The sequence below is a fragment of the Ipomoea triloba genome, chromosome 3 (assembly GCF_003576645.1).
Source record: "Ipomoea triloba cultivar NCNSP0323 chromosome 3, ASM357664v1".
Classification (NCBI taxonomy): Eukaryota; Viridiplantae; Streptophyta; class Magnoliopsida; order Solanales; family Convolvulaceae; genus Ipomoea; species Ipomoea triloba.
The window spans coordinates 17,377,927-17,402,924 of record NC_044918.1 but is presented as its reverse complement, the minus strand read 5'-3'; the positions used below and the strand labels follow the sequence as shown (position 1 = coordinate 17,402,924).

At 36.7% G+C, this 24,998-nt stretch overlaps 5 protein-coding genes across 10 annotated transcripts in view; 4 read left to right on the top strand and 1 right to left on the bottom strand.

Annotated features, from left to right (window-relative positions):
• The window catches only part of LOC116012225 (probable RNA-dependent RNA polymerase 5), a 10,759-nt gene extending 7,534 nt beyond the window's left edge, over positions 1-3,225 (top strand). For 5 of the 6 annotated variants that reach the window (XM_031251720.1, XM_031251721.1, XM_031251722.1 and 2 more), the window contains 6 exons: positions 318-543; positions 1,004-1,146; positions 2,040-2,202; positions 2,323-2,464; positions 2,555-2,718; positions 2,800-3,225. In XM_031251720.1, coding sequence (XP_031107580.1) covers positions 318-543; positions 1,004-1,146; positions 2,040-2,202; positions 2,323-2,464; positions 2,555-2,718; positions 2,800-3,057 — 1,096 coding nt within the window. In that variant the 3' untranslated portion in view covers positions 3,058-3,225. Of the gene's footprint in view, positions 1-317; positions 544-1,003; positions 1,147-2,039; positions 2,203-2,322; positions 2,465-2,554; positions 2,719-2,799 lie in introns of those variants that run through there. The other variant, XM_031251723.1, reaches the window with a different exon arrangement.
• A 3,394-nt stretch (positions 3,226-6,619) lies between these two features.
• On the top strand, positions 6,620-11,414 carry LOC116012226 (NADP-dependent malic enzyme-like). The gene is made up of 19 exons (XM_031251725.1): positions 6,620-6,964; positions 7,381-7,501; positions 7,582-7,656; positions 7,934-8,085; positions 8,166-8,271; positions 8,412-8,477; positions 8,563-8,658; positions 8,751-8,822; positions 8,917-9,000; positions 9,082-9,180; positions 9,470-9,517; positions 9,613-9,666; positions 9,793-9,891; positions 9,977-10,066; positions 10,159-10,236; positions 10,350-10,424; positions 10,512-10,602; positions 10,796-10,924; positions 11,036-11,414. Exons 1-19 carry the CDS (start codon positions 6,813-6,815, stop codon positions 11,122-11,124), a joined length of 1,776 nt encoding a protein of 591 aa, XP_031107585.1. The 5' UTR covers positions 6,620-6,812; the 3' UTR covers positions 11,125-11,414.
• Positions 11,415-12,034: 620 nt separating this feature from the next.
• On the top strand, positions 12,035-13,432 carry LOC116012994 (pentatricopeptide repeat-containing protein At1g77170, mitochondrial). The gene has a single exon (XM_031252660.1). It carries the CDS (start codon positions 12,035-12,037, stop codon positions 13,430-13,432), a length of 1,398 nt encoding a protein of 465 aa, XP_031108520.1.
• Positions 13,433-13,767: 335 nt separating this feature from the next.
• On the top strand, positions 13,768-17,182 carry LOC116011901 (cytochrome B5-like protein). Its single transcript, XM_031251328.1, has 7 exons — positions 13,768-13,909; positions 14,611-14,701; positions 14,788-14,940; positions 15,104-15,141; positions 15,829-15,906; positions 16,035-16,126; positions 16,690-17,182. The coding sequence occupies exons 3-7, from the start codon at positions 14,859-14,861 to the stop codon at positions 16,754-16,756; spliced, it is 357 nt and encodes a 118-aa protein (XP_031107188.1). The 5' UTR covers positions 13,768-13,909; positions 14,611-14,701; positions 14,788-14,858; the 3' UTR covers positions 16,757-17,182.
• Positions 17,183-17,525: 343 nt separating this feature from the next.
• Positions 17,526-23,785, bottom strand: LOC116014225. The gene is made up of 14 exons (XM_031254238.1): positions 23,408-23,785; positions 22,343-22,398; positions 22,073-22,247; positions 21,572-21,673; positions 20,670-20,741; positions 20,465-20,581; positions 20,308-20,385; positions 19,756-19,818; positions 19,562-19,658; positions 19,404-19,482; positions 19,100-19,311; positions 18,802-18,947; positions 18,182-18,304; positions 17,526-17,990 (listed from the first exon to the last, which is right to left on the bottom strand). The coding sequence occupies exons 1-14, from the start codon at positions 23,630-23,632 to the stop codon at positions 17,841-17,843; spliced, it is 1,695 nt and encodes a 564-aa protein (XP_031110098.1). The 5' UTR covers positions 23,633-23,785; the 3' UTR covers positions 17,526-17,840.
• Between the last annotated feature and the right edge of the window lie 1,213 nt (positions 23,786-24,998).

Sequence of the window (24,998 nt, the reverse complement as noted above, 5' to 3'; positions counted from 1 at the left end):
CCCCCCCCCCCCCCCCCCCCTCAATTTCAACATCATCACTAAGACCTTCCAATGGAGTTTCATAAAGCCATATGTAAACACATTCATGCTACAAGAGGTTTTAAGTCCAGCTATGAATTTTATATTGTAGGACATGTACCATACTACTATCTATAATCAACTATTCATGATCCACTTCCTCCACAAAAGAAAACCTTCAAACTTGCAGGGCAGTATCTCAGTGCTCTCCAAGTTCTTGTCCTCATAACTCTATTCTTGTGTGTAATTTCTTCCTTATATTGTCCAAGTTCAAATTCATATCCCAATGTTTCATGCAGTGATTATGGCCAAATTGTTGGGGAAGTCTTAGTCTACAGGAATCCTGGGCTTCATTTTGGGGACATCCACAAATTAAACGCTGTCTATGTAAAGGAAATTGATGAGATAGTTGGAAATGCTAAATATGCTATATTCTTCTCCACAAAAGGCCAAAGATCAGTGGCAAGTGAAATTGCTAATGGAGATTTTGATGGGGATGTATACTGGGTTTCTCTAAACTGCCAGGTATCCAAATTCCTATTCCATTTTCATAGTTGATTGAGACAATCATTGTTTGGATTTTCTTTTCTTCTCGTTATCTACATGTACAATAGAGATCTGCCAATGAGGTTTCGCTTGGTATTGTGCAAACATTTAACCTGAAAGAGTTTAGGGTTTGATTCTTGGTGCAAGCGCTGCCCCTTTTTGTCAGGGTGGTATGTAAGTGCAACTGAAAGTCCTTTATGACTAGTGGCATGCCTTGGCCTTGTAATGGGGTGACCTCCTCTTTAGATGTCCCCAAAAAAGTTACTAGAGATCTTCTGATCTTGTGCGTGTAATGATCTATGGGAAGGCCAATGAACTTGATTGTACTTTTGTTAGTTCCAAGAATGAATCTTTGCTATCATTTTTCTACAGAGCTTTAAATGTTTCTGGACTTGTGCAATTTTGTCTGCTTCTGAACATTTTTCACTTTGCTATTTAGCTGATTGAAAATTTCGGAGCAAGTAGCCCTTGGGAACGCTTCTATTCAACTCCCAAGCCACTTATGAGAAAGCCTAATGAGATTTCTCCTGAAGAATTGGAGCACACACTCTTTCAGATGTTTTTAGAAACAAGAAGGCCAAGGTATTGCTTTTTATATTATCTTAAATCTTTAGTACAGAGTACATTATGGCCATTTCCGTACGTTTGTAGTTCTTACATATTACATTGATCTTCGAGTTCATCTAGTCATGTAGGTTCAGTATAAGGTCTCAAAAGAATTTGTCATTCTCTAGGAGACTATTCAAGATGCAAACTTCAATATACTATTCTGGAATTTAAGAAGATTCAGTCAGCTCTTGCATTTTATGCAAATGAGCAACAAAACTTTATTTTCTCACATAAAGCAGTGGCCATGTATTCCAGAATACGAGCTCACGAGCAGTGTTGTTAAGGCGTCCGGGCGGTGGAGACCGGACGCCTAACGAGCTTGCCTCACCTAAAATGGGTGAGGCAAGCTAGGGCGTCACCTAGGTGTCCGGTCAGGCGTCTTAGGCGCCTAACCTGGTATTAAAACCCCAGGTCCGACCCGTTTTTTTTTTTTTTTTTTTTTTTTTTTTNTTTTTTTTTTTTTAAATATTTTATTTTATTTTATAAATGTGATTAAAAACCCTTATATGGTAGCTAAGAGCCTGAGACTTTGACTCCCCCCTCCCAGCCTCGCCTTCGACTTTCACCACCGATCGCAGCGTCGAGATTTGAGAATATGCTAAAATGCTAAATTATGAATTATGAATTGATATATGATATTATATATATATATATATATATATATATATACCTCATCACCTAGGTGACTAGGGAGTCAGGTGGCTCCTCGCCTTGAAAGTCCACCTACCTTGCTATAAGGCTTCATTTGCATCCTATATTGTAATAGGAATTGCTATTTGCAGTCCAACCTTTAGAGCATGAATAGCACTCGTTACACGTTAGCTGTTTTCTGTATTTATAACAAATTTCACTCTTCCTTGTCTCAGCTATAGTATGTCTACTGCAGCTGACAGCTGGCTGGCTCTTATGGATAGACTCCTAGTATTGGGTGATAATTGTGAGAGTGAAATGGAAGCTATAATGGTAAAAATGCTGGAGTTGATAGATTTATACTATGATGCTCTAGATGCCCCTAAAAGTGGAAAAAAGGTCAGTTGCATATTTTGATTGTGTTATATGAGTTGTCCAGAAAGGTCAATCCCCAAATATTACCTCAACCAATCCCTCGATGATCAACGGTTTAAATTGAACTGCACTCTTCTAATCCAGGTTAATATTCCCAAAGATTTGAAGGTGTATAAGTTACCACATTTCATGGGGAAACAACGAGACGCATATCACTCGACATCTGTCTTGGGAGAAATTTATGACACTGTCGTGTCATTTGAAACCAAAGCGCCGCCTCCTGTAGGTAGGTAAATCATCCGAATTTGAAGTTTAGTCGCAAATTTCTTGATGGATGGGAAAGTAATGCAGTTTCTTTATCTAATTTTCTCTCCAGAAATCACGACACTACCTTGCTTCGATATCAAGGTACCCGATGAATGCTTGAGGTCATGGAGGAAGAGGTATAACGAGTACAGAGCCGAGATGACTGAGGCGTTGAGCTCCAAGGGTGAATCACAAAATGATTTGGCAAACGAGGTGATAAAAAAGTACAAGCGGGTAAGTTCTTAATCTAAAATTTTCGTCATGGCCTTGGTTTTTGACACAAGAAATAGCCATAAACCGCCAATCATTATGTAGTTGTTATATGGCGCGGATGAGCTGGAAGAAAGCGAGAAGAGTATGAAAGATATATACGACAACGCCCTCGCAATATATCATGTTACTTATGATCATGCAATGCTATTTAAAGATGCTAAAAAATGTGGTTTTGCATGGAAAGTGGCTGGCTCTGCGCTCTGTAAACTTCATGCAGAGCTTCAAGCAAAGGAGAACAATGGGAAAGCCATGATTGTTTCTCCGGTCATGTTGCAGAAAATTTTGCATCTGAAAGTGTAGAGCAAAATAATTAACCTATGGAGAATACTAACCAAGTAGATTACTGCTAGAATATGTAATGGTGTTTCAATGTATGTTGTATTTAAATAAGTTGTACTTAAAAAGAAACACAATGCACTTATCAATTACATAATATCATTGCCTACAGCACTAACAAAAATTCATGTATTAGATATGTTTTTGTAAGTTCTAATGGAATATTTGGCATCCAACCACAACATAAAGTTGACCACTAATCTACTAAGAAAAATTAATAACAATGTTAAAATTTTGATTTACGGGGAAATTTACATTCATTATTCGAAGGTATATTTTGGGTAAAGCTTGCCTTATGATCCTAACTGATCCTAACTGGCAAAGAATCATAAGGAGATAAACCAGTTCAGGTTATTCATATGTTATAGTTGGTCGGTTTAAATAGAGAAGGTCAACATTTTACCATGTTCAAACTCATATGCAAGGTTGCAGAAGGCATTAGCCAGGCGGCGAGGACACCTAGGTGGTCGAGTAAAATAATAATAATAATAAGCTGTAGCCATCCTAAACCCTTAAAAAAACACTCGACCGAGTTGGGCGCCTAGTCAACCAACTGACTAAAAGGCGAAAGACACTTTGTGCTACTACACCACAAGATCATCGGCAACACCTTTCAATATAATACAATACAAATGTGTTGTGTTCTATAAAGGTATTCCATACTAAATAATTATAATATTCTATACAAATATCATATACAAGATATACACTGGGTAAGTTGTAGCCATGTGGTGTTTGATATATAAGTGCTAAAGTACACTATATATATATATATATATATATATATATGTGTTGAAAAATGAAAATCTGTCTGCCAACTAACATTGTGACTTTATTTATGCATTAGGATCAAGGACGTGGTTGTTGCACATAGTTTTTTAATACGGAGTACTATTTCTTTTGTCCCCCATATTATCCATATATTATCCATAAGCAACCAAAAAAGACCCTCTTTCGAAATTTAATTATAGTCACCTTAAAGGACAATCGCGAAATTAGAGTATGATTCGTTATGTTTTGTCGTTAATAATTTGTTTAGTAGCCAATTGGGGTGTCGGAACGTGTGTTGATTTTTTTGCGGTGGCTGCTAAGCGGATTGGACCGACAAATCAATCATGTAAATTATCCACGCGTTTATTCCAGAATTTGCACCATCAAACCCACTTCATCTTTATCCATATTTCTTATAATAATAATATGTTGTATGATTGAAACACTTTTAAAAAAATTATACGGAGTATTACTTTTATCAAAGGTTATATTCCATTAAAAAACATACTATATGTTTCAATGAGTAAGTCATCAAGAAATTACTACATTGGTACCAATAAGGAATCTGATTATAAATTGTATTATTTATCACGATGATTCAATGGTCTTTCAGGTAGGAGCTGAGGGCTAGTACCTACTGCTTACAAGGAGCTCACTACTGCACTACATTGGGTGTAACTCCCACATTGTGATTGTCATGTATAAATCGTGCATCCTTACTAACAATCTATCACTTGTACTAATTGAGCTACCTGCATGTGCGAGTATGACAATGATATTGTTACGTGGAAGTTAAGAACGACTTTAATGAGTGGTAAATTGAATGAGAAGATGCTGACAATAATCAAAATCGTAACTTTTAGGTACAATAATCATATTTCACCAGCTCGACTTTCATTTGAGGCGCTTATAGACCCATGTTGGTTTCGAGAGATATAGTCTCTGTAGGAGCATGATGAGAGAATGGGAGATCAAACTTGTACATATTTTTAGAGAGTAAAATAAGATTGCAAATATTCCTATCAAAGAGTAGACAGAACATGTTCGGAGTCTTGGACTGCTTAATTGTCCTCCTATTTCTCTTCAAAAATTACTTATTGGGGATACATTTATTTAGTGCCACCAAGATGCAGTTAGAACTAGTTTTGTATCCTCTAGGGGTCTCTTTCCGATTAATCCAAAAAAAGCTTACATCTTAAATTTTAAAAATTAATTGTAAATATCATTTTATCTTTTTAATAAATATCTGAAAAATAATGGATTAGAAGGGTTGATAACGACGAGTCGGACCAATAATCCAATACGCATAACGCATGTCACTAACCCATTATTAGTATTTTATCAAAAAAAAAAAAGTATTTTATCATTACTTTTCTCTCCCTCCATCTTTGACCGATGACCACTTCTTCCACGGCAAATTTTTGGGCGGATCCAAATCTACTTTGCAAGGTGAATTCAAATTTAAAATACATAATTTATATACTGAATGTTCACAATTAAATATTTTTAATTTACATATTCAATGTTCGCAATTTAAATTGTAAACATTTAGTATGTAAATTGTGATGGGTCTACTTTAGAATGTGGACCCGGATTCATAGTATAACTATTTACACTTTCACTGTGTGAAAATGCATAATAATGTATGTATATTACGTATTTTGACTATGCCAGACTTTGGCATCTTGGGGCTATAAACATGGAGATATTTCAAACGAGATATTAATTACGGAGTAATTTTTTTACTAATTAAAAACACATTTTTAACATTAATGCTGAATGGAGTAATATAATTATAATTATAGTTAACTCAAATCAAGATTCATTGATTAAATTAGGCACATAAAATATTTTATGACGAATGGAGTGATATAATTATTTAAACAATAAGTTATTAGCATTATGACGCATTAGGTGATCATTGTATAGTATTACGTATAACAAATCATAGTGATTGATATGACTATTTTCTCCGATATTTTATATCATATCGTATTAAATAGTTGATGTCCATTATTTAATACTCCGTATATAATTAGTTCGTTAATTGAGTCAAATCAAAATTAATAAACAAAATCTCCACCAGAAAATGGCTTTGGCTTTTCCTCTCTTCTATCCTAACGCTGGACTAAGACGTAGGAGAAATGGGGTCATTTTGTACTTATAATTAGTCTTTTTTCATTATTGTCCTCCACTGGACCACGGCTCCACCCACATTAAAAAAAAAAAAACTTAAGGTAATCATAAATTAGAATTCCGTTTTTAGTGTCACTGCAAAAGTAAATCACAGATCTAGCAATCAGTTAACTAGTCAAATTTTAATTTTAATTTGTACATAAGGAATACAATCCAGACATTTCATCATCTGTCCTCTGATCATGACCTTTTAAGTCAAACGATAAACCAACTATGCTCAATTTTGGGGACCAATTTTCTTAATATGTCGATTTAAAGAACTACTTAATGCAAACATTAATTGAAGAATCTTTCTATTTAAAGAATTAAAGAAAGAAAGAATAGTTTATATGTGCATTTTTAAATTAAAAAAAGAGAATGAAAAAGTTTTTATTTTTGTTTATGGTCTAGTGATACCAAGTTGCATTCCCTTCCATATAGAAGGTTGTGAGTTTGAATTTTAGTCATATTGACATTTTGTGTTTCAATACATATACTGCATTGTAATAAAAGGGGAACTACTATTTAAAAAAATAAAAAGGAGAATGAAATTTTGTTGATTTTTCCTGGGAGGAGAAAAACATGTCAGGCGATGACGCGGGAAAGCATTGAATAGTGTAAAAGTGGAACGTGAAGACGACGGCCATCTCTCTACATCTCTAGAAGCATATGCGTGTATTTAAGGTGGCAGGCGGAAAGCCAGAAATAGAGTGTCAATCGCAGTGTCACCGCTGACTATCTAGACAGAGAGAGAGGGAGAGAGAGAGAGAGAAATGGAGAGTTTTCTGAAGGAGAAGAGAGGGGGAGAAACGGTGCTTCAAATGTCGCCGCGAGCGACGCCGGGAGGCGGTGTAGAGGATGTGTACGGCGAGGATTGCGCCACCGAAGATCAGCTCGTCACTCCCTGGACTACCTCTGTTGCTAGGTACTACTCACTTTCAACTTCTATTTTATTTTTTTCCCCAATTTTTGCTAAAGTACTCCGTACTCCGTAGTAGTTACTGTGCTTGCTCTGAACTGTTTTGTGTGTGTATATACCATATACATATATATTATTTTAAACTTTGATATGATCCTGAAAGTTAGCTTGAAATTTGGAGCATTTAATTTAAGTACAGACATAGCATTAAGCTAAAATTTCAGGATCTTAGATTTTCTGTATGCTAAATGATAGATATTGCGCGATCATTCAAGATAAATATGCATACACACACAAAAAAAATGGAAAGAAGTTTGTACTTCGCTGCGTGCAAGTTTGTTTTATGTTGGAGATCTTTGATGTATGAGATGAAACCGAACCTGGATTTAATTTTGGATTTTCTGATTTATTGGTTGCAATAGTGGCTACAATTTGTTAAGAGACCCTCGTTACAACAAAGGGCTTGCATTCAAGGAGAATGAAAGAGATTCTCATTACCTCCGAGGTCTTCTTCCTCCTGTAATTGTTTCCCAGGAGCTTCAGGTACACTATTTGTATTGCTCTGGAATCTGAAACTCGCGGCTCATGATCAATTTTGCTCATATTTCGTGTTTGACTTACAGGAGAAGAAACTAATGCACAGTATCCGTCAATATGATCAGCCAATACACAAGTATCAGGCCCTGATGGAACTTGAGGTATTCCCAAGACATTTGGTCATTCTGATGTTTCCTTTTTCTTCTTTTGATCATTTTTATTTGTTTTTGTTGCCCAAATTGCTTATTTGGATACCTCTTTCTTTCTGTGTACCTTTTTCCTTATAAGATTTTTTTCCTTTGTTAATCAGAATGATGCATTCTGATGTTGATGTGTCTAAACATGTGTAATCATATATTGTGTTTTATGCTTTTGAAGTGAGCATGGTTGCTTTAGTTATCATTCTTTTTCTGAATTCCTGGATGTTGAGTTTTGCAGGAGAGGAATGAAAGGCTGTTCTACAAGCTTCTTATTGATAATGTGGATGAACTACTACCTATTGTATACACTCCAACTGTTGGTGAGGCTTGCCAAAAATATGGAAGCATATTCAAGCGCCCTCAGGGTCTATACATCAGTTTGAAGGAAAAGTATGTTTCTCCTTGTGCCTGAATAGCCCATATTTACCATGTTGGCGCAAACCTTTACCAAATATTTCTCTTATGGACAGGGGGAAGATTCTTGAGGTATTGAAGAATTGGCCTGAGAGGTCAATCCAGGTCATTGTTGTGACAGATGGTGAGCGAATTTTGGGACTTGGAGACCTTGGCTGCCAGGTAGGACCTTAGAAATGAATAGGCCTTTCAATTCCCCCCCCCCCCCACCCTTTCTGTCCTTCTGGTTCCTTAGTCAACTTTGTATTTCTATATGACCATAAAGTGCTGTAACCTTCTTGCATCTGTTTCCTTTGTTACAGGGGATGGGAATTCCTGTGGGGAAGTTGGCTCTTTATACAGCACTTGGTGGTGTCAGACCCTCAGCGGTACCAAAACTTGATATGATTTGCTTGCACCATTGTGTCACATTGTCACTAAAATTCTGACCAGAAGTATTGCTTGTATGTGCAGTGTTTGCCTATAACAATTGATGTTGGGACAAACAATGAGAAGTTACTGAAGGATGACTACTATATTGGGCTTAGACAAAAGAGAACAACTGGACAGGTGAATTTCAGTCCGTGAGGACTTGCCCGGACCCCAATTGCTGCAATATATTAAACTGTAGCACAATGATTTAATATTGACTAACATTATAGGAATATTACGACTTCCTGGATGAGTTCATGACTGCTGTAAAGCAAAACTATGGTGAAAAAGTTCTTGTCCAGGTCAGTAATTTGATTCACCTCTGAAACAAGTTCCAATTTCTATGTAGGATCACCTTCCTTTGTTAATTTTGGTGTCATTTATTGCCATTTACAGTTTGAAGATTTTGCAAACCACAATGCATTTGAGCTGCTGGCCAAATATGGAACCACTCACTTGGTCTTCAATGATGATATACAGGTATATATTAACCAATACCTGCTGTATCCTTTGTTAGAGAAGTTCTTTCATCAATTTAATATTTGGACTTCCACCTTGCAGGGGACAGCTTCAGTGGTGCTTGCAGGGCTTGTTGCCTCACTTAAGCTACTTGGGGGCGCCTTAGCTGACCACACATTCTTGTTCCTTGGTGCCGGAGAGGTAATAATAATTTCCGCTAGTAACCTGAGAGAAAAATAGTGACTTTATGACACAAGCTGGCCAACATTGCAACATATAATCTAAGATAATAACCTTTTGCATAAGGTAATGGGATTGTGTTGCCTGCCCTTTTTGCATAAAAACTTCGTGTGGTATTTGTGAGAACAGGGTGAGAAATATAAAATAAAAAACTATATACATCCCATTTCTTCTGTTTATAACTTTCACATGTGAACATCATGGTAAGATGTAAGATCTGATAGTCAAATATATGTAATTCTGCTTGCAGGCTGGCACTGGTATTGCAGAACTGATAGCTCTTGAGATTTCAAACAAGGTATTGTTGTAACAGATTTCCGTAGGGTCTGAAACACAACATTTTCTATGTTGGCTGGTAACTTGTGTATACTGATTTTCTATTTTCATACTCAGACAAAGGCCCCTGTTGAGGAGACTCGCAAAAAGATCTGGCTTGTGGACTCAAAGGTGGAGAACTATTTGCATATTAAGTTTCTTCCTCCCTGTCATTAAACTCTGCTTTTTGTATTAGTGGGTTTATTTGTTTATTCTCTCAAACAAGTACTAAGTAGTGACTTTATGAAATCTATGCAGGGATTAATTGTTAGTTCTCGAAAGGGTTCTCTTCAATCCTTCAAGAAGCCTTGGGCCCATGAACATGAACCTGTTAACAGTCTCCTTGATGCTGTCAAGGTTTGTTAAAATTTTCATGTGTAGAATTGCTTCCTTCAGCAAATGCATCTATGTTTCATGATCTTTGTCCCATTTCCAAACTTAGGCCATCAAGCCAACAGTGTTGATTGGAACATCCGGAGTTGGAAGAACATTTACAAAAGAAGTAATTGAGACCATGGCTGCCAATAACAAGGTACTCTTCTCTATAATCATTGCCCTATACCTTTTGTCTTCTCCTTCTTCCACCAATCTGAACCAAGGTTCTATAAATGAATCACATTTCAGAGACCTCTTATAATGGCGCTCTCCAACCCAACGTCACAATCTGAATGTACTGCTGAAGAGGCTTACAAGTGGAGTGAGGTGATACTACATTTCTAGTTGAAACAACTTCAATCTCAAAATGATGCTTGATTCTTTTAGTCATGCTACTGTAACCAATCTGACATTTTTTCCACATTCTCGACCTGGAACAGGGTCGTGCAGTCTTTGCAAGTGGAAGCCCGTTTCCTGCTGTAGAATATAATGGCAAACTCAACATACCCGGCCAGGTTATGCATTGTTATGCGATATACTCTCATAAATCACATTTTAGCTCAACGAGTTTATTGACCTCTTTTCCCTTACTCTCCATACAGGCTAACAACTGCTATATTTTCCCCGGATTTGGCTTTGGTCTTGTCATGTCTGGTACCATCCGTGTACATGATGATATGCTTCTTGCAGCTTGTAAGTATAGAGCAATGGAGCTCTTAAGCTGAAATTTATTTCACATCTTATTATATGCATATTGCTGAGCTATAGGAATCTAAGCTAAATTTCATTCACATTTTATTATGCGTTTTATTATAGGTTTTATTATAGATTCTAGAGATGATCTCCTAAGGCTGTGCCTAACATTTGGTATTGTTAATCTTAACAGCGGAGGCTTTGGCTAATCAAGTAACCGACGAACACTATGCACAGGGGATGATCTATCCTCCTTTCACAAACATCAGAAAGATCTCAGCTCATATAGCCGCTAGTGTTGCAGCTAAAGCATATGAACTTGGTGGGTGCATTATAAAACTAAAAATAAAATTCCCCTAGCTAGTTTTTCTTCATCATCTGAAATCGAGTTGGAATGTTATATTGACAAAGTGCATGGAAATATGACTTGTAGGTGTTGCGACCCGTCTCCCTCGACCTGCGGATTTGGTGAAGTATGCTGAAAGCTGCATGTACACTCCCATCTACAGAAACTACCGGTGAATTTGGATAGTGATGATGATGGGGTAATGCTGAGTGAGAAATTAGTGGCGAATCTGTAAGTTTGTGGTTGTAATTCTGAGTTTGTATTTGGAGCTTAGTTGTTCTTCATAGCTCCGTGGTTTTCATCTTGTGCTCTTTACCTTGCCGTTTAGCTTTTCGTGAATAACGTGCGGGCACATGCGTTGCACCAAGTGTACTGCCAACTTAGATCCCCGTGAGAATTGTATAACGATGTACAACTTTGTACTAAATTATTATTTATAATAATAATAATGTTTTTTTTAATAATATAGTTTTAGTTTCTCATTTCTTGTTTACATGTGTATGCATTACGAACGAGATTAAGCTAGCTAGGCCCGGTTTCAGATCATCTGAGTTTTCACCAGCTCCGACTACCTAAAACCAAACAACAAGAAACAATCAATAATCACAACCACAACATACCTTTTCATATGCAACCTAACTCCAAGAAATTGAGACTCCCCTTTCCTCTTAAAATGGTGACTTTAAATTAGATGGGCTACCACTTGAACTAGTCATGTAGAATAAGAATTTAATTATTGTCAACACATTTTCAGTTGAGCCTGTCGCACAAAATTTTTCTTAGTATGATTTATGAGCTATAAGAACACAATTTACTCTGTATATACTCTCAAGTGTGTGTTATCCAATTATATATATACTAAAATTTTGGTTAATTTGGTTGGTTAACTAAATTAATTGAAATATAATTCAATTTCATTAATTGAGTAAAATGTATTTCAATTTGGTAAGCAATTTTTACTAAAATAAAAATTCCATTTCAATCAATTCTATTCAAAATTAACAGAATTAACTACCTCTAAACATATACAACCAGACTGAATTAAAACCACCCAAACCTCCATCCACAAAGCTATTCTCCAAAGACATGAACTTTGTTCAGTTCACCTCCCAGTTCAAGTACTTGACACCCTCTTCTCGTCTCACTAACTCACTCTCCGCCATTAAAACCACCCAAACCTCCACCGCCGCAACGCTATGCCACCACCACGACTACGGAGCCACCGTGGCAACCCAGGTCTCCACCTGCACCACTCTTCAACACCTCACTCAAATTCACTCCAAGATAATCCAAACCCGTTTCCTAGATTTCTATCCCGCACCATTTTATTGGAACAACATCATGCGATCATACACAAGACTGAACTCTCCCAAGAAAGCCATACAAGTCTTCATAGCCATGAGTAGAGCCGGCGTTTCCGCAGATGAATATACACTGCCCATTATGCTGAAAGCAACTTCTCAAGTTTCGGATTATAGTCTGGCAAAGCAGATTCATGCCCATGCTCTAAAGATCGGGTTGAGCACTAATGTGTATTGTGAGAGTGGGTTTATTAGTTTGTATGCAAAAGCATGTGAATTTGAAGATGCACACAAGGTGTTTGATGAAAGTGGTGAGAGAGCTTTGGGTTCTTGGAATGCCATGATTTCTGGGCTGGCACAAGGCGGGAGGGCAAAGGAAGCACTTGAGATGTTTCTGGAGATGAAGAAGACTGGCTTGCATCCTGATGATGTGACCATGGTTAGTGTCACATCAGCTTGTGGGAATTTAGGGGACTTGAAGTTGGGTCTGCAATTGCATAAATGTGTGTTTCAAGTGAGGGTAGCTGATAAATATGGTATTTTGATAATGAAGAATTCACTCATTGACATGTATGGGAAATGTGGGAGGATGGATCTTGCCCACAGAGTCTTTTCCAGTATGGATGAAAGGAATGTGTCATCATGGACATCCATGATTGTTGGCTATGCCCTGCACGGGCACGCGATGAAGGCACTCGAGTTCTTCCACCACATGAGGGAAGCCGGTGTGAAACCCAACCACGTGACATTCGTCGGGGTGCTGAGCGCTTGCGTGCATGGTGGGAAGGTGGAGGAGGGGAAGCATTACTTCAACATGATGGAAAACGAATACAGAATCGCGCCAAAGCTTCAACACTACGGGTGCATGGTGGATTTGTTGGGGCGGGCAGGGTTGTTCGAGGAGGCTAGGGAGATGGTGGAGGGGATGCCAATGAAACCAAATGTGGTGGTGTGGGGATGCCTGATGGGGGCTTGTGAAAAACACAGGAATGTGAAGATGGGAGAATGGGTTGCTAAGCACTTGCAAGAGATGGAGCCTTGGAATGATGGGGTGTATGTTGTGTTGTCCAATATTTATGCCAGTAATGGTGTTTGGGAAGAGGTTGAGAGGATGAGAGAAATTATGAAGCTCAGGAAACTTGCCAAGATCCCTGCTTTTAGCTCACCCACAACCTCTCAATGAAATTCTTCTTCATCAGTAAGTAGCCTTTTTGCAGTCCTCATGCCTAATGGGAGTATGTTTCTTTCCTCCAATTCTAATCACAATTCTTGTAAAAATTTTAGGGTTATTAAATTTGTTAAGAAATCATTTTTTTTTAATCAAACATGGAAATGGAAACAAACAAAATTCAGTTGTCACTCATAAAATAATTAAGATAGGGTGTAATTGAAAATAATTTTCCTGGTTTTCCGTTTGGCAAGAAGAAAAAAATGAAAGTCAATGAAAAATGTTGTATTGGTTAATAAGAAATAAGGGTAGTTTTTTCGAAAATGACTTCCTTTTTTTTTTGAGAAATTTTTCATGCCTTTCTCTACCAATACCAGAGCAGCCTCTGTCTACCAACACCCCCCCCCCACCCCCAAAACACCAGACCACGCCTCATCTGCTCTCACAGCTTCTTCTTGCTACTTCTTCATCTTTTTGCCATCATCTCCCAATGTATGTTTCCTCCTCCTCCTCCTCCTCCTTCTTCTTCTTCTTCTTCTTTTCAGTTTTGATTTTTTTTTTCTCCGATGGCGGATCTGACAGATCTCGACCATTGGAGATGGTTTCCGCAGCGGAAGCCGGAGGCATTGGTTTCCCCAGTCGGAAATCAGCCGGAAACCAGATGCATTGTACTGTATGAGTAAGCTGAAGTTAGCTTAACTATTCATTGACTAATTTTGTTCAAATATCATTTTTTTTTAATGTCAGTATTTTTTTTTTCAATTATTGTGTGTATATACGATTGACTGTGGGCTTTGGAACTTCTTCTGGGTTTGGATTCAATGATGAAAGTATAATTTCATAGGCATTAGTATATATGAACACCCTTATCAGTTATCTAAGAAATTGAATTTTCGTGCCAGAAAAGAAAGAGAACAGATTTGTACTTACGATTTCCAGTGTTATTTTGCAGTTAAGGCTTTACATTGCAATTTGCAAATTGCAATACATTGACAAAAAAGTAAAAATGAAAGAACTAATTTAATTAATTAATAAAATAATAAATAATAAACATGACAAAGAAAATAAGAAAATATATTTTACATAAATATAATACGGGTAATTAATTTATTACTACGTATTTGTTTTTTGTTTTTTGTTTTTTGTTTTTTTTTTTGTTTTAAAAAACAAATTTATTATTTATATTGATGCAGATATAAATAACCGTTCAGCTGGGCAGCCCCTCAAGGCCACACTCCCGCAGTGAGTAAAAGATTCCTCACGTGACTCAATTCAACTCTGTGGGTTCGTATATGTATTTGTTTTTTAGGTAAAAAGTGTGAATTTTTGGCTCAAAATCTGACCCAGACGTGAAATTTGAGTCCTTCTAGTCTGATTTCTCTGGATCCTCGGGCGATTATCTCCATACTTGAGACCACCGTTCTCTTTGGAGCTGAAAGCTATGGAGCTAGCGTTTGCGACGTTGGTACTTGGAATCTTGCTTGGGCTGCTCATTGTTATCCCTATGATGCGCAATAAACCTGGTACTCCGTATTGTTCATAGTATCTGTTCACTTTTTTTTTTTTTATTTTTTTTTTTTTATTTTGCTGTAGTTTTCTTTTTTCTTCTGTCAGTTTGCTTGATTTTGAATCTGTATAGATACTTAATTGGTATTTGTTTCTGCATTTTCTGTTCTTGGTATGTAGATCAACCCCGAAAGCTCCAAGAGAATGCTCAAACCAAGGTACTATATTTTCCATGGTTATCCCACGAATTTGTATAAGTTTCTGCAATGAAAACTCTATATTAAGCATCCCAACACCTGCAGCTTAGCTTCATAGCTTGTGGCTTTTGAATGTTTTTGGGTGATTTGGTTAATTAGGTTTAGCAATATCACTTACTGGAAGTGATAGCTCACATTTATGTTCGCACAATCAATAATGTCATTGAGAATGAGGTATTTTGGGTAACCCCAGCCAAGTTGGTCACGCCTTTGACTTTGTAAAACCACAAGGTTACAAGGTTGACTCCGAATGGGAGCGGTCTATTGGCCATCTTGGTTTGAGAGTCTATTAGCTATGGGCAACCATGCTTGTTTACCACAAGCCTGCTTGTGGTCCCTTTGCCGGTTAGGGTTACAAGGTGGGGTTTACTCATAAAAAAAGAAAGAAAAAGAATGAGGTATTTTGTAGGGTTAAAAATCATGATAAGTGTTATAACTTACAAGAGGCTTATCCTGCTGGTGGATATTCATAATTAACAACTTTCTTTCACCATGTGCACTTGTACATCTTGAAATGAAATCCACATGCTCGAAGCTAAATGTGACTAATTGCTACAGTTATTGCTAACTGTGTTGCAAATTCTTATTTGTTTTGTTTTGTGTGGTTCCTTTTCTCACTTATCTTGGTCTTCCTTTTTCAAACTGAAGGCACCAAAAGCTTACAGTAAAGCAGAAGTTGCATTGCATAACAAGAGAACCGACTGTTGGATCATTATTAAAGACAAGGTTACCTTTTACTGCATGGACTATTATTTTTGTTACTTGAAAGAATATTCAGTTACATTTTTTATGTGATGCATTCTCTTTTTCTGATCTTCCTAGGTTAATTCACATCATGTCTTGCAAAATTCTAGGTTTTTGATGTTACCTCGTACGTAGAAGAGCACCCTGGTGGTGATGCCATCCTGGTGCATGCTGGTGATGATTCTACTGAAGGTTTTTACGGGTGTGTGTTCATCAGTCCTTCCTCATTTTTTACCTTTTGCTATTCAATTACAGTTGGTTGATATTTTGCAATTCATCAATAGTAGAACACTCGGCCACTCTGAAAATAAGGAGCGCCGAAATTGAAGGGGATTAAGAAACCAACATGCAGGGGCGGGATATAAAACTCTAATTTTAAGAGTAATCTTATTTATAGAGTAGTTGATCAATTAAGACTGTTAGTTTTTCAGTTAACCTGGGTACAGAAGGGTTGCGTCAATAACCACTCCTAGGTAGAATTTCCTAGTTGGTCCCCACTAGCATAGAACCCTGCGAGGGAAAGTACTAATGAGAGACTAATTTCAGGTTCCTTTGCTCTTTTGAATCTCTGTTTCCATAAAACTATATCTACATAATGCATGAAAGTGATTTCTCTTAACTATGTATAACATGCAATTTATGAAATCCCTTATGAGGTTTTCAATCTCTGTCCCCGCTTAGAAATATTAGCCACAGGCATTTCATTGTTTGGGTTACCATGCTTTTGTTTTAAAAGGTGCTTTTCATTTTTGTGCCTTGTGCCAGGCCTCAACACGCTACTCGAGTATTTGAGATGATTGGCGATTTCTGCATTGGAGAACTGGAAAAGTAATCAACTCAGAACTTGTTTGTGCAACACTAGGCATTATTAGCCTTTTATAAATTCTTGAGCTCATTTGCTCCTCCCTCCTGCCGAAGCATTTCCATCTAGTGGGTGCATATCAGCCGCACATTTACTTCCAACTAGCTCATTTGATCATCTACCCTCCACTACTCCATATTTGAAAGCATTGGTCCATAAAGTTTAGTGACCAAGTGGTGTTATAGCTCTTGTTTAGGGAACCATTTTTCTGAATGCATGGGATGACATTGCTTGAAAATTGTTTCTGATTTAGCCCACAGATTTTGGGTTTAGTTAAGGGTGACTTTTGGAGTTTCTTTGGAATGAAATATTTCTTGTGTTCTCTAGGGACTGCTGTACCATAATTTAGGTTTCTCAACTTTGTGATAAATATATTCCATAATTTCATGTTTTCAATTCAATGTTTCAGAAAGCGCTAAGCGTCGGGGTGCTTGAGTAATTATTAAAAAAAGGCAATAGACTGTGAGTTGTTAGACAATTATAATCTCCTAAATTACATATATTAGACTGTTAAGTGTTAATTGAGTACCCGACTAGAGGAAATAGGCACACGATGTATAAGCGAGAGAATCAAAGAAAAAAATCACTTGGCCAAGTTGAACACCGACTCGGGGCACTGAGGGCGTCTTGTTGGCTAGCCGACTAAAGGCCCAAAGTGGAAAACTAAAGAAGAACACTAAAAGGCCCAAAGTGGAAAACTAAAGACATAAAGTGAAAAACTGAAGAAATAAAGAACAGGTAAAAAAAAAAAATTACACAAAATTTCTTACAACTATCAATAGTAAAACAGTGTTACAAATAGATGGAGAAAAAACTAACCTAAAATACAAGAACCAACCCAAAAACATGGGACTATGGGAGGTTTGAATTTGAATCAATTACACACAAACTAAAAACTACTTGCCCACAAATCCCAGCCATTCATCTGCAGCCCCTATCAGTTATGGGGGGTGTAATAATCTCAAAAGAATGTTCTCCTTCAGTCCCTTGTAAGAGAGGAGCAGGGAGAAAAAGAATGGATATTTACTCTATGTTTCTACTATATATCTACATATCATACTTCTTTGGCTGACCGCTGACGCCAGCAAACCAGACTACTGCACAGAGAACTGATAATAGAAACCTTTGGTGGACCTCCCCTCCATCTTAGCTTCTTTCCTCCTAAATCTGTATATTTAGGAACAATATCCTTGTGCCTATCAATCTGCAAAAACAATTCAGGAATGAAACATCATATTCAAACAAGATTTTTTTTTTTCTTTTTTCATTTTTGTATAATTTATCTTTGTTCTTGTTGGGGAGGTCAAGAACAAGAACGACTCAAGGCAAAAGGATAAAGGATATGGAAGAATATTATGTTAAAGTGAGCAGAAAGGTGTCCTAAAAGATGCATACCTTGCTGATCTTCCCATTCCTCAAATGATATCGAATGCCAGACCAATTGATGGACTTTGAAAAATATGAACGGAATGCACAGATGGGGTATAGGAAATTGTCTACCAGCATTGCCATAAAAACCTGTTCAATTAGACATTAAGAATTAGTTGGTCATTAAGTGGTGTCTAACCCTATGAGCACAGGCAAATTCAACGAGCTTCATAAGCTATTTCTATGGAAGCTATTTCTATGGAATTATGAGTCATAGGACTAGGTTAGTTTACATTCAACATGAATTGTAAGTACAAAAACACCCTAGTGCTATGTTTGGATGAGTAGAAAGTGAGATGAAAGAAAATGGGAGAGAAAGCAAATGAGAAAAGAAAATGCAGAAGTTCATGTTTGGATGAGAAAAAAGGTTAAGAGGAAAGGCATAGTGAGGAGCGAGAAATGGTGATGATGTATTTAGAGGGTAGGAAGATGGGAGTTCTCTCCCACATTTTTCTACTCATTTTCTTTCATATCCAAACAAGCAAAACTAAAATTTCGACCGTCCATCCCAATAAAAATCAATAGCTAGTTGGGGGACAAAGGAAAGGTGAAGTTTTACTTTGTTGGAATAGTTCAATAATACTTACGAGACACCAGTTATAAGTATAGAGTGATAGTGGAGGTGCCTCCGGAGAAAGCAGATTGCACAACTTCACCTCTATTCTTGTCAAGTTCCCCATGGAAAGAAGTTCAATTATTGAGCATATGGCAAGGCAGATTGCCAGTGACAAACCTGAGACAAAAATTATTTAACCAAAAAAAAAAAAGTAAATGACAAAGGATGGCTGCTAAAAGAGAAAGTGTTACTAAAACAAAAATACAATAGAAGCTTTTTTCAAGTATTCGATAGAATACTCGATCTTGAAAGAAAATGCTGATGCTCACCTGTGAATGTGGAGACCGATTCCTCGGGGGAAAAACCTTTAAAGTATTGCCTTAGCCCTGCTGCAACGTGAAACCCAGCCATGAAATATGGAGCTATAAATCCCCATGACAGATAGCAGTGGGTAACAAATAATGCACGGTTCATAAACCAATTAACTTTTGTTGTGTACGACTCCAAGACAAATGTTTGCTTCCTTAAATAATTCCAGTACCTAAAGATATCCAAAGAAGACCGAGTTGAAAACTCTTATGGCTAAATATGTAATAGAGAATTAAGATTTTTGGACATTCTATAATTACATGCCTCGGGAAGGTAAGATCAGTTGCAAGCGGATGAGGAAAGACTGCAACAGGTGGTGAAGTGATGAGCCTCTTATTAGCACCTAAGGGATTACCAACAAAACATATCAACGTCAGAACCATCTGACAAATTCAGTGATAGAAATAAGCAACAAAGTATACCGGCTATAGCTGCAAGTGTCATATCATCTGAGTAGCCACCATCTCGAAGCTGCGAAACAACACCATGGCGATCTATTCTAAAATCATCTGCATGCATCTTAAGAGAAAACAAAGGAAATATAATTTTTGTTTAACAATAAGAAAAAAACAATAACTTCTAATTGTTTTTCTTTAAAGCCAGTAGGAACTATTACCATCATACATCCTCCCCACAAGAAGAATGTTTTTCCACCAGTAGCAAATCCCATTGAACAGGGCTGCAGATAAATGATAACCACCAAGTTGAAAAGAAAATTAATACAGTCAAGAAACTACACATAAATGGACATATGAAGCCAAAAATAACAGAAAAGGTTCCCTTTTTTTTTAATAAGTTAAGGTCACAAAGAGTACATGGATCCAGCACTGCAGTTCTATAGAAAGCTCAAAACCTTTGTGGCTTTGCAAACTGTAAACCACTGGAAATAGTCTCACAAAACATTTTAGGTGCACAAGTACATTCACATAGTAGTTCTCCTGACTGTTTTTAAACCAGTACAAATAGAAGATTAATAATCTCTAAACCCTCAACCAAACAACATGTTTCTCCAGATGAGGTAGGGCATGTTTAGTTTTTTTTAAAAAATTGTTTTCCACTTTCCATCTATAGAAGTCGATATTACAGTTGCTCATAGATGAACTAGAAAAAGATGAAAGCAAGAACCAATCAACATATTAGGAAAATGCAATGATAAACTGACACCAACCATGTGATACTCATAAATGCAGTAGCTCCCGAGACTTCCAGAAGGTAAATCAAGAGGATATCCTGTTTGAATAAAGATCTGCACAATATTGTGAGAGAATAATTAATTATAAGAAAATAGCCAAAGAAACATTACCATCATAAGAGTATGTTTTTACCTCAGGATTCTTTTCCATCTCAACAGTAAGTGCACCAATTGAACCAGGATGCAACCTTACATCATCATCGAGGAACAGTACATACTTTGTGTCTTTATGCATCTTCTCCACTCCAAACTGCGAAATGAACCATGTATTATGTATACTTCAAAAATCTAGACGGAAAAGAACATGCATACCTACAAAATTAAGATTTCTTACATACCAATTGATTGTGAATCTTCTGGCTACAAGTTTTTGACAGACCTGCTACAACTATCTTTGCATCAACCTCATCCTGTATACAGCGTAAACAAGAAAAATAACATGAACTGGTTAAGCAAAAACCCAACTGAGGACTAAGTGCAGCATGTGAATGTAGTGGATCCTAGTAAACTCTTGATGCTAACGATAATGCAAGACATGATTACAGCAATTGAATTGATATTTTTGGTAAATAAGTTCAATCTTTGGAGTTGTAAATATACATTTGTTCCATCTACAGGGTTACTATGCAATTAACGATTGGTATCAAATAAGCAAAAATTTAAAAGTCCCGCATCAAACACCCTTTGGTTGTATGTGCATAGAATAAATTACCTTCTCTTAGTTTTTTGCCATTCTCATTTTAATCTTAACTCCCAAAAATTTTCTAATTACTTGGGTCAGATACTCAGATTGTTTTACAAACATTAATTTAATATAATAATAATAATAATAATAATAATAATAATAATAAAACAATATGGTCACACAAACAAAACAAGAAGCAAATAAAAGGTGGTAAATGATCCAGAATTGGAAAGAGAAGCAACAAATTAAAGGAGTAAAAACAAAAGAGTGAGTACTGAAGGCGTGAATAAATCAATTTTCAGTTAACAAATCATCAAGGAAACGCTTTTCAGTTTACAAATATAAACTACTTTTCACAAAGCACAGACATGTAATGATTATTAAATAGGATATATCAGTACAAAGTAAAATATAAGCAGCACCTAAACCCAATTCTTCAATTTGGAGTCTTACTCCCTTTCCTTCTGATATTTCTTCATTTTAGTACAATGAGAAGTGTAGGAAGACTGTCAACATCTATCAACTTTTATGTTCAATATAGAAGTCTATACACACCTGATAATCTGCAAGTAGTTTCTGCACAGCGCTGTAAGCAGGGTCTTTTGTACTCTCAACAACAAAAAGAAACTCCAATGGACCACCAAAAAGTGATGTAATCTGAGTCATTCATGTAAGAAGGGTAATAAGTGCTATGTTATTACATTATACAACTGGACTGAGACAGAATAAAAAAAAACTACTGTAAGATGATTGAAATGTAGAGAAGACAATATTATTCTTGTGGATCGTTCTGATGGATAATAACATTATATTTCCCCTAAGAAAATGGTATACACAAACATGCATGTGTGCACACACATATATTGAATAGGTAATGAAATCACCTACTGAGTAAGAGAAGAGGTATGTTACAGGATTCTCTATAAGATACTACTACAAATATCTATTTGTCAACATGAATAGTGACATAGGCAAAGCATGAACAGATCAATGCAGACTGCTTATATTCTGTTCACAGGACAAAGGGCACTAGCTGCTGCAATAATCCTCATTTACCTGACTTCTCCAATTGTGTAGATTGTGTTCTCGAAAACCTTTTAAGGGCATAACAACCGACACCCTTGGCAAGTTGATTTGATTAGAATGCTCAAGCTCATTAATGTCCTTACAGAGGAACGCAAAGCTATTACCACGTTTTATTCTATCCTTTATCGTTCTAATCTCCCGTCTCCTGTGAGGAGAAAGCAAACAATGTAAATATTGTTTTAATCTCAATTTATCATCACCAAGCAAAGTTGCAAGCATTGCATCATCATGATCTCATACCTTACATAAGCAGCTAAAGACCATCCAAGGGCAAGGAGTAGGCAGATGGCATATCCCTGTAGTACCCAAAAAAAAGTGACATCCTTTAACACCATATTATAACTTATACAAGTTTCAGAAGGCAGAGAACATGCAGAAATCTATCTAGTACATATATTTCTAAAATGTCCATTATGATGTAATTAGGCACAACTTTAACAAAATTGTTCCTATCATTCCTAACTTAACAGATTTTAAAAAATGCAATACTCTTTCCATAAATCACTACAGTTTTTTTGGTAATTCAAAGCATATTTAGTTTTTTTCATCTATAGAAACGGTAGTAAAGTTATCCTGAGTCATTTGAATTTACACAAAGCTTTGCCTGGCATCTATTACTCTCCACACTCATATCATATAACTAAAGAACAGGGTGCCTATCTAATACTGCGTAATAGATAGGCTAATCTCTGTATTATATCAAAATCTGCTTAGCCAATGAAAAATGAGAGCAAAAGACTACAGAGCTTTCTTAGTTTCTAAGTTTCTTTACATTGGTAATTCTAACTTGGGGTAGCTCATTATATTTTAAATAAGATAAATTCTTGTGTCAAAACCATCAACCTCTGCATTAATACAAAGTTTACTGCTTAAAATGATTGCACTGATCTGATTAATGCGGCAAAGCTGCCTTGTAAATATATCCAGTTACTTAGTATGAAACATTCTTCCCACCCCACAAATCACACACTAACGCGAATCTTTGAAGAAAATATTAAAAGACTGCCTTTGTATATCTGTAATGCAAAGGTCTCTCTTCTGATGAAGATTGATATTTCGTATTTTCACCACAAAGAATATCCGAAACACAGAGTAGTATTTCCTGATTTTCTGGAAATGGAAAAAGAAAGAAAGAAGGAATTTGCCAAGACACTATGTATATATTTTCAGAGCAAGAAGATGATAATTTCTCAAAACTCAAAAAACAATTATAAACTTATCAATTTTATGTTCGGATCCCAACGCGACGCAAATTGCAAAACAAAACAGAGACACACGAAGAAGAAGAGGAGGAAGAAGCCTGACCTGGATCTGAACGAAAATAGCGAGCGGACTACAACACGCTCTGCTCGCAGAAAACAGATACTCGTCTAAAGAATCGAGTGCCACCATTCTACAATAACGTGTATGTATAATGTATGTATGTATCGTTAGAAGTTGAAATACGTAAGCGTGTGCAGCGCGGGAAGATAATGTGCTAGGGCAAATCATTAAACAAAGAATGCGGGAGATTTGGGCGGAGGTGTGCATGCAAGAGGTGTCTCAAATGGCGGAGAAAGCAACGATGAAAGGAGAAGAGAGAAAAGATAGAAAAGAGAGAGACCGAGTGAATTTATAGTTTGATACTGAGGATGAAAGGGGGGAGGTGAATTCTAGAGAGAGAAAAGAGACTCAGCGCATTTGATGGAGAGAGGGAGTGACCGTTACCCGTTGGACTCACTGCAGCCTTTCTAACTTTGAAACTTATAACTATTTGTTATTACTAATATATAGACTTAATGTCATATCACATTCTCATGATTTCGTTACGTTTAGTCATAAACTTTCAAATTGGTCAATAATAGTCCTCTAACTTTCAAAATGTTACCATTTGCGATGTTGTTGTTACTTTTCACCATTAAAGTCGTGTCAATGTTTTTTTTTTTTTCAATTTTTAGGTCTATTTCTTCCTCCAACTCAATCAAAGAGCTCCAACGCTAACCAACGCTAGACATGGCCCATGCGCTCATTGCAAGGTTCATCATGAAGGTGGCACTGCCGCAATTTGTAACGGTGCTAAGGCGGAGAAGGGCATCCAAGATGTTAGACCCCATCAAGGTGGGTGGATGGGTGGCTGGAAATTTCTGGTTTTTGGCTTCTCAGGCCACCCTGCTAGTTTCTGTATTTATATTTGTAAATATTCTCTGAAGAAATCGTCGTGAATGCATCACATCCTCTTTAACATGCTAATCAATTTTTATTTTTTATTTTCTAAAAAAATGGATCCCTAAATTGTTCTCTTTTATAGAAATTAATTAATATATGTTTGTTTAAACAAATTCAGTCGCTCAAATATCTCATCCACCTTCTTAAATGGTTGCCGTTTCACCATTTCAATGCACTTACATAATTAGAGATTTTTTAGAGAGAAACATACGAAATTCGACTTTGTTGAACTGAAAAGACGGTTTTACCCTTATTTTTTTACGACTTAAACGGTTTAAAGTAATTGAATGACCACGACATGTTGAAATATGAAAGTCGGAGGACCACAAATGGTCAATTTGAAAATTTATGACTAAATGTGACGAAACCACCATGCTCGGATGGCAACAGATGACATTATATATATATATGGTCTGGCACCCTGGTGCAATTATGCATACCTAATAATTCAATATGCACGGCCGCATGCCAAGAAATTCATTGTCTCTTACTCTTCTCACATTACGTCTTTGTCCACTCTCATTTCGTGACTTTGGGTCACAGACATGTGCATGTGAGTTTTTTTGTGCACATATAGTGCATGTTGTGTGCGATCTAGTTTGCACACATATTTTATTTATCGATGTGGTCTTCTGCTGGGAGCATTAGGGGTCAAGTTTGTTGTGCTTTTTCTATTTTTGGTGTGTGCATT

What these genes read in the sequence shown, in the direction of transcription:
- LOC116012994 (XM_031252660.1), top strand. Translation starts at nt 12,035, where the DNA reads ATGAACTTTGTTCAGTTCACCTCCCAGTTCAAGTACTTGACACCCTCT.
- LOC116011901 (XM_031251328.1), top strand. Translation starts at nt 14,859, where the DNA reads ATGGAGCTAGCGTTTGCGACGTTGGTACTTGGAATCTTGCTTGGGCTG. An exon ending in TATGATGCGCAATAAACCTG is followed by an intron (nt 14,941 to 15,103) that starts GTACTCCGTATT and finishes CTTGGTATGTAG; the next exon opens with ATCAACCCCGAAAGCTCCAA. An exon ending in TCTACTGAAGGTTTTTACGG is followed by an intron (nt 16,127 to 16,689) that starts GTGTGTGTTCAT and finishes GCCTTGTGCCAG; the next exon opens with GCCTCAACACGCTACTCGAG.
- LOC116014225 (XM_031254238.1), bottom strand. Translation starts at nt 23,632, where the DNA reads ATGCACACCTCCGCCCAAATCTCCCGCATTCTTTGTTTAATGATTTGC. An exon ending in AGAAGATTCACAATCAATTG is followed by an intron (nt 20,582 to 20,669) that starts GTATGTAAGAAA and finishes TTCATTTCGCAG; the next exon opens with TTTGGAGTGGAGAAGATGCA. An exon ending in GCATTTATGAGTATCACATG is followed by an intron (nt 19,819 to 20,307) that starts GTTGGTGTCAGT and finishes ATTTATCTGCAG; the next exon opens with CCCTGTTCAATGGGATTTGC.
- LOC116012226 (XM_031251725.1), top strand. Translation starts at nt 6,813, where the DNA reads ATGGAGAGTTTTCTGAAGGAGAAGAGAGGGGGAGAAACGGTGCTTCAA. An exon ending in GTCTCCTTGATGCTGTCAAG is followed by an intron (nt 9,892 to 9,976) that starts GTTTGTTAAAAT and finishes TTCCAAACTTAG; the next exon opens with GCCATCAAGCCAACAGTGTT. An exon ending in TGATATGCTTCTTGCAGCTT is followed by an intron (nt 10,603 to 10,795) that starts GTAAGTATAGAG and finishes TAATCTTAACAG; the next exon opens with CGGAGGCTTTGGCTAATCAA.